Source organism: Danio rerio, chromosome 22, assembly GCF_049306965.1.
Source record: "Danio rerio strain Tuebingen ecotype United States chromosome 22, GRCz12tu, whole genome shotgun sequence".
Classification (NCBI taxonomy): domain Eukaryota; kingdom Metazoa; phylum Chordata; class Actinopteri; order Cypriniformes; family Danionidae; genus Danio; species Danio rerio.
The window spans coordinates 11,447,501-11,465,368 of NC_133197.1; the positions used below are offsets into that span (position 1 = coordinate 11,447,501).

Consider the following 17,868-nt stretch of genomic DNA (forward strand, 5'->3'; position numbering starts at 1 on the left):
ATTTCATCAAACCGTGAAAGCAGTATAATCTAAACATAAAACAAATAACCACATATAATATAAAATGTTGAATAATAATAATAATAATACTTTATACTTTTATTTATTTATTCATTTATTTATTTATTTGTTTGTAATATCAGCAGCATTGTCTATATTCAATATGTAATTTACAATCATAACTGTTTCGTTATAATCATGCATTGTACAAAAAAACAACAACAACGACAACACTGATTAAAAGTCATAAGATCTTTCAATTTAATTAGTTATAAATCTTCTAAAAATTCCTTCAGAAGACAAATTTTATTCAACATTTCCCTTAAAATATAATAATAAAATAAAATGTCTATTTAAATCTTATATTTAACTTATATTCATATATAAAATATGAAATATCATAAACGTGATAAAATATAATAAATAATAATACTACTAAAACCCTTATATAATAAATAAATAAATAAATAAATAAATAAAATTATTGTTTATCTAAATTTGATTAAACTAGTCAATTTTGATCTAATTTTGTCAAACTGTGTATCTAAATAAATATGTAACACATCATAGGAAAACAAAATCCTCACACAAACATATTAAACAGCTGGAAAATCAAAAATAACCAGGGTCAACCGCTCACATTGATGAAGTTTGCATTGATATAATCCTCCGTCCCCTTCAGTACGACTCGAGTGCTGTCATCTGCATCACAAAATAACATTAGCAATATTAAGATAATTATGAAAACATTATGAAGTCCAGTCAAAAATCTCAATCTGTGCGCACTTACATGGAGAAATGTCCCGATAGCGGTTTTTGGAGACATTTTGTGGCAATCTGGCACAAGACATGGACATCCCGGGACGCTTCCTGTACAATTGCTGAAGGAGAAAAAAAAAAACAAACATGAATTGTTTATAGCATGTTATGAATTGCAGATTGCCTCATTATTTGTTTATCGTGTGTCATGTATGGATTATTGTGTGTCATTTGTTTGTTATTTACTGTTTATTGTGTGTTAATAGTCGTTTACTGTATTATTAACAGTTTGTGTTGTTAATTGTGTAGTTATTATTGTGTCATTAACGGGTTATTGTGTGCCATTGTTTATTCTATCATTATTGGTTTATTGTTTTATTGTATGTTGTTGTTTATTTTGTGGCGTTAATTGTGTGTCATTAAATGTTGACTGTGGGTCATTTGTATGTTATTAATTGTTTCTTGTACTATTGAATGTCTGTTGTGTGTCAGCAGTTATGTTGTTATTGTTTATTGTGTGTTAATCGTTGTTTATTGTATTATTAATAGTTTATTTTGTGTCTGTAATGGTTAATTGTGTTGTTATTATTGTGTCATTAACGGTTTACTATGTGCCATTGTTTATTCTGTCATTAATGGTTTATTTTTTGTCATTAATGGTTTATTTTTTGTCATTAATTGTTTTATTGTGTATTGGTGTATATTTTGTTAATTGTTTATATATATATATATATATATATATATATATATATATATATATATATATATATATATATATATATATATATAAAATATATATAGTTGAAGTCAGAATTATTACGCCCCTTTGATTTTTTTTCTTTTTTTTATATTTCCCAAATTATGTGTAACAGGGCAAGGATATTTTCACAGTGTGTCTGATAATTGTTTTTTCTTTTGGAGAACGTCTTATTTGTTTTATTTCAGCAAGAATAAAAGCAGTAATTAATTTTTAAACACTATTTATTATCAATTATTATCATAAGCTATATTTTTTTCTGATAGTCTACAGCAGGGGTGGCCAACCCTGTTCCTAGAGCCACCTTTCTGCAGATTTCAGTTGCTACCCATATCAAACACACCTGAACCAATTAATTAGAACCTGAACACCACGTGATAATTACAGGCAGGTGTGTTTGATATGGGTTGCAACTGAAATCTGCAGGAAGGTGGCTCTCTAGGAACAGGGTTGGCCACCCCTGGTCTACAGAACAAGCCATCATTATACAATAACTTAACTAATTACCCTAACCTGCCTAGTTAACCTGATTAACCTAGTCAAGCCTTTAAACGTCACTTTAGGCTGTATAGAAGTGTCTTGAAAAATATCTAGTCAAATATTATTTACTGTCATCATGGCAAAGATAAAATAAATCAGTTATTAGAAATGAGTTATTATAACTATTATGATTAGAAATGTGTTGAAAAAAAATCAGCTTTCTGTTGAACAGAAAATGGGGAAAAAAATAAACAGGGGGGCGAATAATTCTGACTTCAATTATATATATATATATAATGAATAGTAAAAATAATACTAATATTCCTGTCAACATATAATAAAATACAATATATTAATAATATAATGACAGTATTTAAAACATAATTATACAATAAGAATAAAATCCCTCAATCTTACGTCAAACTGTGCGGGTACGGTGCCGCTCGCAAGTCCGTCTCGGAGCAGCTGAATGGAGGATCGGAGACTGTCGGCCTCTGAGTGACTCTCCAGACCACACGCCTCGGGAATATACTGGAAATCCGGCTCCAGATCCAGCTTCTCCTGCTCCTCGTCCACATCATAGATGGCTGAACAGAACAACACTTTGTTCTCACACTCACACTCATATCACACTCATATCAATGCCTTTCTAAATCATTGTTTTTTTTGTCCCATAATGCTTTGTGGCAATTATGAGGGCATTTGTTAAAATGTAAACAAGCGGTGAAGTGTTTTACACTGAAACAGGGTACAAAGACGCAACGCTAATCTCACAGTTCAGCCATCCACTGGTTAAATGCAACTAATTACAATTAAATTACTTACAGGTGATTATGAATAAATCTAAAAAAGTTAAAAACTATAATATCTACAGTATAATACACTTCACTATAGTATAGAATGTTTATTTTTTCATTAAAATCGCAACATTATTTCAGAATGGATAAAAAGAAGGCCAACAGTACCTTTTGGTATTCACTACGCACATTATTTCCAGCACAACCTTTTTATTAAAAATGATTTGTTTCAGTTATTTATTTGAATGGAAGTTGCGCTTCTACCGGCAGATCGTACCATTGGGTCTGACGAGTAGGATCAGCTCTCCTGATTGGTCCTCGCAGCTGGCCTTGATTATCATAACCACGTCGTCGTGCGTGTGGTCTGAAATGTCCCGGCCGTTGATGAGCACCACCTGATCGCCTTCATTGAGCCGCGGCACACACATATCAGCCTGACGAAAACACAAACACACACACACACACACACACACACACACACACACACACACACACACACACACACACACACACACACACACAGAAACATATACTTAAGACATGACAAATTCTTTACCTCAACTGAAGCTTCAAAATAAAGGCCACTATCCAATACCATTATACAGCATGGAAGAAAATAAAATTTAAAACCTGTACGACAGCGTTTGTCTGAAAGATGTATACACTGAACATGGCTTGAGGTGAGTAAATTATGAGGTAATTTGCAGTTTTGGATGAACTATTCCTTTAAATATGCACTAATATCACAGAATGTTTTACAAATCTTATAGTACAAAAGTCTGAACATTTGATGGTTTAAAATTTTGTAACATTTTTGACATATTAGAGTCAAAGTTATTACAGAGAGGATTTTGAGCATTTGTTTTATTCATTCAAAATCAGCCATGGGGGAAAAAAAAAATTATAATAATAATAATAAAAAAAAAAAAAAAAAAAAAAAAAATATATATATATATATATATATATATATATATATATATATATATATATACACACACAAATTTATGATGTTTACATCTGTAAATATATCCTATTCTAAAAAAAAAAACCTTAAGAATACAGATATAAATAAAACTGTGCTGCAGTTTGGTGTATTTAAGCAAGGTAAACAAAAAATTGTCTTTAAAATGTGTATCATTAGTAAAATCTACAAACACAAATTTATGATGTGCACTAAATGAGCATTTTCTTCACCCAAAACATTTTACGGAAAACCCAAAAGGCCAAAAACCTTTCAAAAAGAAGAAAAAAAAAGACTAGTTCACTCAAAATGAAAGTTTACTACCCCTTCAAGTGTTTTCACACCTTTATAAGTTGTTTTATTTTCATTAAACATAAAATAAGCTATTTTGAAGAATGTTGGAAACCGGTAACCATCAGATCATTAATCATTCAACAGGAGAAAGAAACTCATAAATGTTTAGAACAAGAATGAGGTTTTCTGTAGGATTTCATGACTTAAATTAGACATATCAGCTGATTTAATAACACATCATCATCATCATCATCATCATCATCATCATAAACGTACAGGTGTTCCTGGAGCCACACGAGACACGATGATGGGCATCCTCTGATCAACGCCGCCCTGTGGAAGGAAAAGATATTACACGTTACATGTTCACTTTAAAATCAAGTTTAATATAGTAAATGGAAAGTTGGAAAGCAGAATAATCAAATAACGCACCTTAACGTTAAATCCAAATCGCCCGTTTTCATCCGGCCTCATTTTAATCAGAACAAGATTGTCATGAGGAACGGCTCCATTCTGTAGTAAACACAAAACATGAGGTAAACAAACTGGAGATAAACTATAGAAGACTCTTCTGTCACAAAATAGGAAATAAAAATAGAAACAGTGACTTTTATCTGGCGATAAATTTTCTATTTTGATTTAAATACTTAAAATTCAGTTTATTCTGAAATTCACTTTTTTGGCTATTTTTCAAAATGGCAGGTTTATAGGATGTAGAGGTGAACTTTGAGATGAGAAAATCCATACAAATCCAGTTGTCAAAAAAAAAGGCAATTGTAAGAAAACAAATGTATCAAAATTGTGAGAACGTTTAAAAAAGAAAGCCTATAAAAAACATCATTCATAATTTATAGGGAAAAAGTCAGAATTAGATTAAGTAAAATCCAAAAATAAATCAAGAAATAAATCAACATTTGGATAAATTAAGTTAGAATTGGGACAAAAAAAAAGAATTTTTTTTTAAATAAGTTGGAAGTGAAATAAAAATCTGAATTGAGAGAAACAAACTCAAAATCGGGATAAACAAAGTTCTAATTTGGTAAAATAAAGTTGGAATTGGGAGAAATGAGCCTAAAATTGGGTACAATCTTAGTCTACATTGCAGAAATAAAGGCAGAATTGTTATTAAAAACTGAATTGAGAAAAATAAGGTAAAAATTTGGAGATATACAGTGAGAATTAAGAGTAATTACTAAAACATGTAGCAAATAAAGTTAGGTTTGGGACAAAAATATATAATTTAAAGAAGTAAAGCTGGAATTTATAGAAATAAATATGGAATTGGATGAAAACGTGAATTGAGAGACAAACTCAAAACTGGTAGAAATAGAGAAGTCAGAATTAAGAGTATTAAACAAAAAAAGATAAAAAGTTGGAATTGGCAAAAATTCATGTATAGAGAAATAAACTTAGAAAATAGGAGAAAAACAATCAAAATGACGAGAAAAGAAAAAAGAAAATCTGAATTAGAAGAAGTAAATCTGGATTTGGAAGATATAAAATCAGAATTGGTAGCAATAAACATAAAATGGTAAAAAATGGAGACAGATTGTGAGAAATAATGTCATAATTCTGAGAAATAAAATAAAATGTTTGGAGAAATAACTTTTATGAATAGAAGTTTTATGATGCAAATGAGAGAATGAAAAAAAACAAAAAACGTCAGAATTGTGAGATAAAGGACATCATGAACTTAACACCTTTTTTTTTTTGCTCTGTGTGTGTGTGCTCACCATACTCTTCCCCGACGCTGCAGGGACGTTGTATAATTCACTGAGGTGATCGTGATCATCCAGCTCATGCTGAGACTGAGATCTGCCGTTGTGGTTTAGAGGATCTTTTCGGAACTGTTTGGGAGGCAAAGCCGGCGGCTGTTCATCTGTCGTCACATCAGGAGACCTGAAAAAAAAAAAAAAAAAAAAAAAACAGGAATACATCAAATGCTGCTTTACTGTAGCTAACATTTTTGAAAATTACAACAATTTTCATTTCGGAACTGTTAACGATTCTCATAACTGCAAATAAATGGCAATTAACATACTGAATTAGATACTAGTTTTGAAGTGCATCACCTGAAATAGGCCTAGTATTACTGCTTTTTATACACATCATAACACTATATTTTTCACATTATAACACTATATGAATATTTTTATACACAGACCGAAAAAAAACCTCATTAACAATTGATTAAAAAAAAAAAAGCCCTGAAACAAAGTCCTGAAGAGTCCTGAAACAGCCATACAAATGGTGAGAAAAGTTGTTGTGTTAGGTATTAGCGCCATCTATTGTATTCTAGATGTACAAAAAAATATGACACATTATTTAAACAGATAAGCTAAAATATTTGTTTTCATTTGCATTCACATTTTTATATATTATTTTTAACGTAAGAATTAAAATAAACTTGATTTATAGAGGTTTCAACCTTATATAAATAGACACATGTATATAGTACATAACTATATATATATATATATATATATATATATATATATATATATATATATATATATATATATATTTTTTTTTTTTTTTTTTATATATATATATATAAAAAAAGGAAATAAGTACATTTTAACTATGCAGGACCCAACATGCAAACAAACAAGCAAATAAACAAATTTTTAATTATAGAAGACTAACCCCACAAAAAAAATCTATACATACACACACACACCACACACAATAAATATACACAGAACACACAAAATTGCGAGATGTAAACTAAAAATTGCAAGATGTAAACCCAGAACTGTGTGACATAGACATAAAAATTTTTGTATATATATATATATATATATATATATATATATATATATATATATATATATATATATATGTGTGTGTGTGTGTGTGTGTGTGTGTGTGTGTGTGTGATAAACACATATATACACAGAAAACAACATTTAATTAGCATTATATACACACATTTTACGTCTAAATTTAAATAAAAAATGTAAGCATACGTATACGTGTGTATTTATATATACACAATATATATACACAATAAATATACACAGAACACACATAATTCAAATCAAAACAAACCTCTATTTTACGAAAATGTACGATTTAAAAAAGGCACCCAATCCCGCCCCTAAACCTAACCTCATTGGTGGAATAAGCAAATCGTACTAAATTGTACAAATGAGATCATAAGAATTCATATGAACTAGCCAACTAGAAGTTCGTCACAGCGGAATAAACCGACAACTTATCCAGCATATGTTTTACACAGCGGATGCCCTTCCAGCTGCAACCCAGAACTGGGAAACATCCATACACACTCATTCACACAAACACACACACACACTATGGCCAATGTAGTTTATTCCTCTACTTAATATAGGCAATATTTTCCAGATTCAGTGCATGTTCTATCTTAGATTTACAAACAAAGTCACATGTTTTTTTTTCTCCCAAACCAACACATTAAAACAATATTTTTTTCATAACCATGCAAACCTTGGCAGTAAACGTGTATAAACTCAACTGTAAACCATTCGAGCATGATTCCTCAATGATCTGATTCCTTTGTGATGGTTTTCAGACTCTTCATAAAGCGATGTAGCCTGGGCGTAAATGATGATTTATGTTATGCGAGCGAGAAATAAGCACCGCTGTATATCTGCTGGCTGTTTAGCGCAGATTTCCAACAATTCATCAAAGCTCAGTGTATTTGCATAGCAGGCGGAGAGTATTAAGACCCGGGACTGTTGCTCAGAGAGAAGCCATGACTGTCCACGCACACACACACACAGAGTCTCATTATGAATGCTCAGATTTGGAGCATGAAAGCCGCTCTGCTCTGCAGTCTACAGACAGAGCTCAGCGCCGCGGCCTCCAGGACATTTACATAATAAGAACAAACCAGGCCAAAAAAAAAAAAGAAGAAAATTTGCCGTTAAAACGAAGAGCAGGATTGTTTAGGCTGTCATGCCGAAGGGGGAGATATCCGATTCGGCTTTTGTGTTGTTTGACTGTGGGTTGAATGTGTCGAAAGCGCAGCAAGGCACAGTGAAGTGTTTGCATTAAACAGATGAAAATTAATGAGGCTGCCGCATATTGCAATTCGGATATGTATGTCACAATTTCAAGTTATAAACTAAGTAACTGGGAGTTAAGATCATGCTTCTTAGAAAAAAAAAAACGTTTCAATTGTTAGTGTAAATAATGTTAGTGACATGTAAGCTCAGTATTGATTATAACATTTTTATTGTAAGATGAAACTAGAAATTTAAGAGGTAAACTTAATTTCGATATATAAATTAAAAAATGTGACGTATAGACAGAAATTAAAATGTACATTTTGAACTATTTAAAACATCATCTCAGAATTCCATTAATGTCAAATCAGAATTTCAATATGTAAAATTAGATTTGTACATTTAGAATTGTATGAGATGTAAACTCTGAATTGCATGATTTGAATTTAGAAGTTGCGAGATGTCTACTTAAAATCGTCAAATTTAAATTTAGAATTGCAAAAAGTAAAAACAGAATTGCAAACTCGGAAGAGTGAGATTTAGCTTAATTTAGAATTCGAGATTTGAACTCAGAATTGTGAGATGAAAATCCAGATTACAGGATTTAAATGTAAAATTTGCTAAACGTAAACTCAAAATTGCTAGATGTAAACCAAGAACTGTGATACATAAATTCAAAACTGCGAGACATAAACTCAAAATTGCAAGACGTAATCTAAAAATTGTGACACATAAACCCAGAACTCAGACGTAAACTCAAAATTGCAAGACGTAAACCCAGAACTGTGAGAGGTGAACTCAAAATTGTGAGATGTAAACTCAAAATTGCGAGATGTAAACCCAGAACTGAGACGTAAACTCAAAACTGCGAGACGTAAATCCAAAACTGCGAGACATAAACTCAGAATTGCTAGATGAATTGCGAGACGCAAACTCAAAATTGCGAGACATAAACCCAAAACTGAGACAAACTCAAAATTGCGAGATGTAAACTCAGAACTGTGATACGTAAACTCAAAATAACGAGTTTTAAACCCAGAACAGTGAGATGTAAACTCAAAACTGCGAGATGTAAACTCAAAATTATGAGACGTAAACTCAATATTACGAGACGTAAACTTAAAATTGGGAGACGTAAACTCAAAATTGCAAAACGTAAACTCAAAATCGCGAGATGTAAACCCAGAACTCAGACGTAAACTCGAAACTGCGAGATGTAAACCCAGAATTGTGATAGGTAAGCTGAAAACTGCGAGAAGTAAACTCAAAATTGCGAGATGTAAACCCACAACTCAGACGTAAACTCAAAATTACGAGTTTTAAACCCAGAACGGTGAGATGTAAACTCAAAACTGCGAGACGTAAACTGAAAATTATGAGACGTAAACTCAATATTGCGAGGCGTAAACTTAAAATTGGGAGACGTTAACTCAAAATTGCAAAACGTAAACTCAAAATCGCGAGATGTAAACCCAGAACTCAGACGTAAACTCGAAACTGCGAGATGTAAACCAAGAACTGTGAGAGGTAAGCTGAAAACTGCGAGAAGTAAACTCAAAATTGCGAGACGTAAATTTAAAATTGTGAGACGTAGACTCAAATTTGCGAGATGTAAAACCAGAATTCAGACGTAAACTCAAAATTACGAGTTGTAAACCCAGTACTGTAAGGTAAACTCAAAATTGTAAGATGTAAACTCAAAATTGCGAGACGTAACCTCAAAATTGCGAAACGTAAACCCAGAACTGCCAGACGTAAACCCAGAACTGCCGTATGTAAACCCACAAATGTGAGACGTAAACCCACAACTGCTAGACGTGAACTCAAAATTGCAAGACGTAAACTCAAACTTGCAAGATGTAAACTCAAAATTGCAAGACGTAAACTCAAAATTATGAGACATGAAGTCAAATTGCGAGACGTAAATTCAAAATTGTGAGACGTAAACTCAAAATTATGAGGCGTGAAGTCAAATTGCGAGACGTAAACTCAAAATTGTGAGATGTAACCTCAAAATTGCGAAACGTAAACCCAGAACTGCCAGACGTAAACTCACAACTGTGAGACGTAAACCCACAACTGCTAGACGGGAACTCAAAATTGCAAGACGTAAACTCAAACTTGCAAGATGTAAACTCAAAATTGCAAGACGTAAACTCAAAATTATGAGACATGAAGTCAAATTGCGAGACGTAAATTCAAAATTGTGAGACGTAAACTCAAAATTATGAGGCGTGAAGTCAAATTGCGAGACGTAAACTCAAAATTGTGAGATGTAACCTCAAAATTGCGAAACGTAAACCCAGAACTGCCAGACGTAAACTCACAACTGTGAGACGTAAACCCACAACTGCTAGACGGGAACTCAAAATTGCGAGACGTAAACTCAAAATTGTGAGATGTAACCTCAAAATTGTGAAACGTAAACCCAGAACTGCCAGACGTAAACCCACAACTGTGAGACGTAAACCCACAACTGCTAGACGGGAACTCAAAATTGCGAGACGTAAACTCAAAATTGTGAGATGTAACCTCAAAATTGTGAAACGTAAACCCAGAACTGCCAGACGTAAACCCACAACTGCTAGACGTAAACTCAAAATTGCAAGACGTAAACTCAAGTACTGCGATTATATTTAGAATTCCAAGACGCAAACTCAAGGTGAAATCAGAGAGATCAGAATGCAAATTCCAAAAAAACACTACCCTTACGTAAAAAACTGTGATTAATCTTTACCTTCCCAACATATATTTGCATACAGAGTCATCAACAGACCTTTCATTGTTTTCATTTGACTGTAAACGCAGATATTTCTTTTCCCCTTTTCCCCCCGTCTCAGTTCATAGAAAAAGACAAAACAACCTCGCATCAAAAGCAAAAACTACAGAAAAGATGAATCAAAAGCGCACTGGACAGCCTAGATTCGGAAATTCTTACATTGCGAAATGAGATCGACGCACAATCTGAGAAAGGAAATGCGTGGTCACGGTTCATTCCACTGGAAAAATGGCGTTGGGCTCATCGGTATCATGCCAGCGTAACACTGAACTGTGCCCACCACAAAAGCCCAAAGCAACTTTCCCCTGAGCACTTGTCGTTTCTTTTTCAGGCTGAAATGTGTGTGAAAACAGCATTTAAGCAGCACTGTGTCATTTCAAAGGTGTGTGGTCACACGATATTAAACCTCAGGCTGTCAGCGAGAGTGTGTGTCGACGGCATTGTGCTAAAAATAAGAACAACACTTCACAGCGGAAACTTTGATGACTCAAAGCGTGTCAGTCCAGCCCTTGTGTGCTGAAAATGCAGCGCTTGCAGATAAAAATCTAGAAATCTGTCCGACAAAACACTTTCTAATAGATGAGTAGGACTACTAAAGCAAGCAGAGTGGAATTTACTGGACACACGTGTGTCTGTGTCTGCAAATATAAACGTGTACAATGTAGGAAGTTTACATGTGGTTTATTGGTCACAACAGCCTGAAATAACCAGACAAAAAAACACTATAACCAATCAAATAATGATTAATGTTAAAGAAAATACTGAGGTGAGTAAAAGCGGTCACTTTAAAGAACATTATTGTGTATAAAGAAAAGTCTAGAGGCCTGTGCACACAGAGACGTTTTTTGCTCGAAATTCAGTCGACGTTTAACGCCTCGTGACTAAATAAAGGGCGCCAATGTGATTGTGCACACCAACGTGCAAAACACCAGGCGCAAAAGCGTCATTTAAAAAAAAAAACAGCTCATGCTCGTTTTTTTCTCCACCAATCAGATTAGCACTTTTGTTAACGTCCACGGAGCTGCTGAAGTTACAGTAAACAGCACTTGGAGGCGCTCAAGCGCAAAACTGTCATTGTGAGCGCACATTGAAGAAAATGCCGAGAGGCGATATGAACGTGGAGCTGCTGATTGCTCTAGTAAACACTAATCATTTCTTAATCGCTAGAGCTGGAGCTGCTGCTTGAACCATCCATGCTTGTTCGAGTCACCAGTAACTTAACAACAAGCATGTGATTTTCCTCTCCTCCTCTTCTTCTGCGTTATAAGCAGGTGTCAGAAGCTTAAAGTTGTGTAGCGCCATCTAACGTCAAGGAGTGATTTTGCATACTCTTCTGCTTTGGTCAAAATCGCTTGGGTTTGAATACGGAAAAACGTCTCGTAAAACGTTTACGATAAACGCAAACAAAAAGCGTCCCAATGTACAACATTCATTTACACTTTATAGAGAGCATTTAGAATTCATGTAAATATTGTATTTTATTATTGTTTGTGATAAACATCTTATTTTTTGTTGTTTGTTAATGCAACCCTCAGGGCTTAATTTGAGCCAGAACAAACTGGATCCAGATCCGGAACCTCTAAAATCTGATCCGGCACCTAATTTTACTGATCCCCCTCTTAACATGTACCCCCGCCCCACCCCACTCTTCACTTTCTTCCGCAACTGCCCAACCCTTTTAACTTTCATCTGCGACACCTCTCCTTCTTCCGGTAACATGCTGGATCCGTTACCCCAATCTGTTCCAGGACCTTGCAATTTACAAATAAAGCACTGGCAACCATTAAACTTATTTTACAAACGATTAACAACATTTTTGGTCTAAATAAAACTTTAGAGTGAAAATTAATGTACAAATGTTATGCTTACACTGTGACCTAATCCCAATTCTACTTTTGTACCCCTACTCCTTCCCCTTCGCTCTTACAACCGAGGATTAAGGGAAAGGGCTTCAAAATTTACCCGTAAGAATTGAGACAGCACCACAGCACCTGCACACGTCATCACAATCTCTTGCTTTATATGAGATCAGACGATTACGACTGCTGTAGTTATTCCAGTTGTGCTATTTTTTGGTATTAATCTTCAGGAGATCACTGAAGGCATACATTATGTTATCTTAAGGATCTAATGTGGCAATAAGATTGTAACTGTACTGTGTATTTACACAGTGGCCATATTCATCTATGTAAACACACCAAAAACAACATTAACATTACAGCAGACACTGTAAAAAGGTCATTCTCAGCCACTAGACATTATTGACAGGGTATTCGAGTGTCATCGAGTGTCAGAATGTTGTGGGACTGCTGTACAGGAGTTATTAACAGGAATTTTAGATCGCAAAATAAAAAAAAAAATATTTTTTTAAATTTAAAAAGTTTTTATTTTAGTAAAACACGAATGCAGTTATAAATATATTAAAACATGTGCTTGTTTGTCGTAAAAATTTGTAATAATGACAAAAAAATACTAGTTTTGGATCTCCTTACTTCGGGGTTCAGCAATTCTGCCGTTGCGGCTGGTGTATTGTACGAAATTTTCTTACCCCTTGGTTTCGAGTGTGGTCCTGAAAAATCTAAATTCAAAGGGCTATTCACCCCTTCCTCTTAGCCCTACGTCTTTAAGCTAATGATAATTGGGACACCCCTACCCTTTGGCGTGCATGCGCAAAACGAGGGGTAGGGGTAAGGGGAAGGGCTAAGCGGTAGTATTGGGATTGGGCCTATATTAAGTCTTTTGTTTTTCGCTTTAAAACCTTTATTTGCACACTGTACAAGAAGATGTTAAAAAAATACTTTTTTAATGCAAGTATTTCATGCAAATATTCACTGTTTCATCCCACACATACTATAAACTTGCACATTAAATTTAAAGCAGTAGTTAAATGTATTTTGCTTTTTTAAAGAATGACAAAAAACATAAGAACAATTACACAAACATTTCTAGGGAACTCTTCTAAAGAAATACACCCTACTAAATATATTGTATTGTTTTTATTTCCTATTTCAATTTTGCACATTATGCAAGAAAATACTAGAACTAAAATGTGCATATTTTTTTTTACATTTCAAGTTTTACAGTAAAACTGTTTACCTTTTTTTTTAAATTACGAATGCTAAACACCCACAGTGTTAATCTTTTGTAATCATGTAATCCATCAAAAAGTAACAAATCTTATTACAAGCATTTTAAAACCTAGAATATTCAGTTTTTTATAATACAGAAATTAGAATTAGCATTAGCAAATAAGCTTAATATATAAATTTATAACTTTAGGTAACAAATTTTTATGTAAGAATATCTAGCATTAAAAAATAAAACAATATTGCCATGTCACTGTCATAATCACAAGCTAAAATGTGCTTGTTTCTTTCCAAAAACACTTTAAAGTTTTACAAGTTAACATTTTCTGTAAAAACAAACTCACGGTGTTGAGTCCAAGCTGATGCTGTTGGCCTGCGTGGAGGACGCCGACTTGTGATTGGTGAACGTCTGGCATGGCGAGTCATCGATCACATGATCAACCAAATGACCAATGGAGGATGGCCTGATCCGCGCCCCCTCAGTGGTAAACACGGAGTTACTGCTGAGGACAGAATCAAATTATCAACATATACCGCGTAGGAACTGCACTGTTATGGAAATACTGGCTTATATCAATAACCGATAGATTAAATTTGAAAGCGGATAACAGATATATGCCGATAAATTAAATCTCGATATGAAACTGATAAATCTTAATATATGATAGCCAAGTTATACAGTTTAAGGCTATAAATATACATCTCAATATAAACCGATAAATCTTAATATATGATAGCCCAGATATACAGTATAAGGCTATTAATATACATCTCGATATGAAACCGATAAATCTTTATGTTTGATAACCGATATACAGTAAATTTTATATAAATATCGATACAAAACTAATAAATTTTTATACTGATAAACAGAAAAAGCTGAAATTTGATATAAAAACAATAAATATAAATATTGATATGATTTTTTTTTAAAGATCTTGTTTAAAAAAAACAAAAACAAATCCAAACAAATACAGTGGACAACTAATCATTTTCTTATCAGGTTAATAGCAATAACATTTTTTAAAAAGGCGTTTATTGCCCAATATCAGTATGACAGAAATACATTGTGCATCAATAATTCAGAGTGCTAACCCATAACCGATAACGGTAACATTAAAAATACATAAAACTGATAAATCAATAAAGCATTAATCTTAATATGAACTTAAAATAAAACCTTTCATAAAAAAACAAATCTAACCAAATACAGCAAACAACTAGTCAGTTTCTTAACCTGTCGATAACGGAAACATTAAAATAAGCATATATCGGCCAATATCGGTATGGCGGACATTGTGCATCATTAATACTAAGTGCTAACCCACAAACTTAATTGATATTTAGGCTAATAAATATAAACATAAAATACAAAAATGAAAAATCTTTTTTATTGAAAGCAATTAAGACACATATAGAGAGCAATAAATATACACCTCGGCTTGAAACAGATACATTTTTTGTATGAAAAATATAACCAGTATATAGTCTAATAAATATGAATATCCCAATAAACCCTTAAATCTTTTTATTTACAAGCTGAAAACTAGAATATAGGTATAAATATAAATATCAATTTGAAACGGATAAATCTTCATATTTGGAAGATAATAACCGATACATAGCCAAAAAAGCATTAATCCTAATATGAATTTTACAGACCCTGATTAAATCCAAACAAATACAGTGGACAACTAATCATTTTCCTATTGGGTGGATAAGAACAACATAATAAAGCATTTATCGGCCAATATCGGTATGGCAGAGATATACTGTGCGTCATTAATTCAAAGTGCTAACCCACAAACTTAACTGATATTTAGGCTAATACACATAAATTTTGATATGAAAATGAAAAAATATTTTTAATTGGAAGCCTATGCATACAGAGAATAAATATAAATTTTTTTATATGAAACCATTAAATCTTTATATTTGGTAGCTGATAACCAGTATATAGTCCAATAAATATAAATATCACTATGAAACCGATACATCTTTATTTTTAAAAGCTAAAACTAGCATATAGTATGATGAACAAAAATGAAACTTGAAAACTGATAAATCTTTATACTTGGAAGCTGACAATATAGACAATATATATAAATATATCAATAGATATAAATCTTGATATGAATTGTAAAGACATTTGTAAAAAAATAAAATAAAAATCCAAACAAATAAAGCTAATCATTTTCTTATCGGGTCGATAACGATTACATCAAAAAAAGCATTTATCGGCCAATACCGGTTTGAATGCTGAAAACGAGTATATAGTCCAGTTAATATATCCATCAGTAAGAATCCCATTAATCTTTACATATACAAGCTGATATCCAGGATATAGTCTGATAAATATAAATAACAATATAAAACTGATAAATTATTTTATTTAGAAGATGATAACCGATTTATAGGCAATAAAGCATTAATCTTGATCTCAGTTTTACAGACCCTGATTAAAAAAACTAAATCCAGACAGATACTACAGACAACTAATTATTTTCTTATCAGGTCGATAATGGTAACATTAAAAATAAGCATATATCGTTCAATATTGGTATGGTAGACATATATTGTGTGTCACTAATCTGGAGTGCTATCCCACAAACCTAACTGATAATTAAGCTAATAAATATAAATCTCTAAATGAAAATAAAAAAATATTTTTAACTGGAAGCCAATAACCCACACATATATAGAGTAAAAAATATACATCTATATTTGAAACCGATATATCTTTATTTGGAAGCTGATAACCAGTATATAGTCAAGTTAATATAACAATCAGTATGAAACCCATAAATCTTTACATTTACAAGCTGATATCCAGGATATAGTCTGATAAATATAAATGGCAATATAAAACTGACAAATCATTTTATTAGGAAGATGATAACCGATATATAGGCAATAAAGCATTGATCTTAATATGAATTTTATAGACCCTGATAAAAAAAAATCCAAACAAATACAGCGGACAGCTAATCAGTTTCTTATCGGGTCATTTGGTAATATTAAAAATAAGCCTTTATCGGCCAATATCGGTATGGTAGACATATTGTGCGTCACTGAGGGCTAAGTGAGACACTGAGTGCTAAGCTACAGACTCGAGGAGTGTGTGTGTGCGCATGTATGTGTTTGTTAACTCACTGATCTGGCGAGTCTGGCGGAGAGCGGTTCGGCAGACTCTGAGTCTCCAGTCGGTCGTCCGAGAGGGAATTCCTGCTGACGGTCTCCCAGTCCAAACCGCTCATCAGTCTCCTGACCAGAGGCTTACTTGGTGACCTGGAAACACATTAGATTCACAAAAGATCATTTACGGAGCAACAACCTTGTCCATTAAGCACAACCACAGGAAACAATCTGCAATGTCAAGTTTCATTGTGAAACAAGATCATAATTTTTTGGAACACACTTTTGTGGCTTCATTTATTTCTACAGTACAAAATTAATAAACATTTTAAGTTGAATTTGTAGTTCAAACCAATATGTTGAAAAGAAAATAGACATCTTGGAAGCAAAGTTGGATGACAAGCAGAAAATCTCCACCCAAAAGCTAGAGGGCGCACTTGTACAGAAACTCCAAACACACACAAAGAAGAAACCCAGGAATGCCCATAGCAGATGGTGGATAAACAGAAGATTTAACTGCTTTAGTTGATTCAGCTTGACTGATAAAAACATGACAATGAAATCATCTTATATAAAGACTTGTTTCAAACACTAAAATAAAGTTATGAAGAATTTTGAGTAAAAACCTTATAAATTGTGGGATTCCAGACCAGAGGCGTACATGGTGACCTGGAAACACATTCATTTCACAGAAGCTCATTTACGGTGCAAAAACATTATTGTATGTGGGATTCCCGACCAGAGGCTCAGATTTGAACAGGCTTTCAGAGAGTACACAGAGTCGTAGTTCACTTAGAAGTTACGCAAATAGCTGTAAATGTGGTAGAATGA

At 32.9% G+C, this 17,868-nt stretch overlaps 1 protein-coding gene across 14 annotated transcripts in view; it reads right to left on the reverse strand.

Moving 5' to 3' along the window:
• The window catches only part of ptpn4b (protein tyrosine phosphatase non-receptor type 4b), a 66,805-nt gene that overhangs the window by 8,691 nt on the left and 40,246 nt on the right, over positions 1–17,868 (reverse strand). For 7 of the 14 annotated variants that reach the window (NM_001044313.2, XM_005173946.6, XM_073936402.1 and 4 more), the window contains 9 exons: positions 17,056–17,190; positions 14,247–14,405; positions 5,782–5,947; positions 4,481–4,561; positions 4,325–4,381; positions 3,071–3,227; positions 2,414–2,583; positions 791–881; positions 641–702 (listed from right to left, as the gene is read on the reverse strand). In NM_001044313.2, coding sequence (NP_001037778.2) covers positions 641–702; positions 791–881; positions 2,414–2,583; positions 3,071–3,227; positions 4,325–4,381; positions 4,481–4,561; positions 5,782–5,947; positions 14,247–14,405; positions 17,056–17,190 — 1,078 coding nt within the window. The remainder of the gene's footprint in view (positions 1–640; positions 703–790; positions 882–2,413; positions 2,584–3,070; positions 3,228–4,324; positions 4,382–4,480; positions 4,562–5,781; positions 5,948–14,246; positions 14,406–17,055; positions 17,191–17,868) is intronic. The other 7 variants (XM_009296096.5, XM_073936403.1, XM_073936401.1 and 4 more) reach the window with 1 other exon arrangement.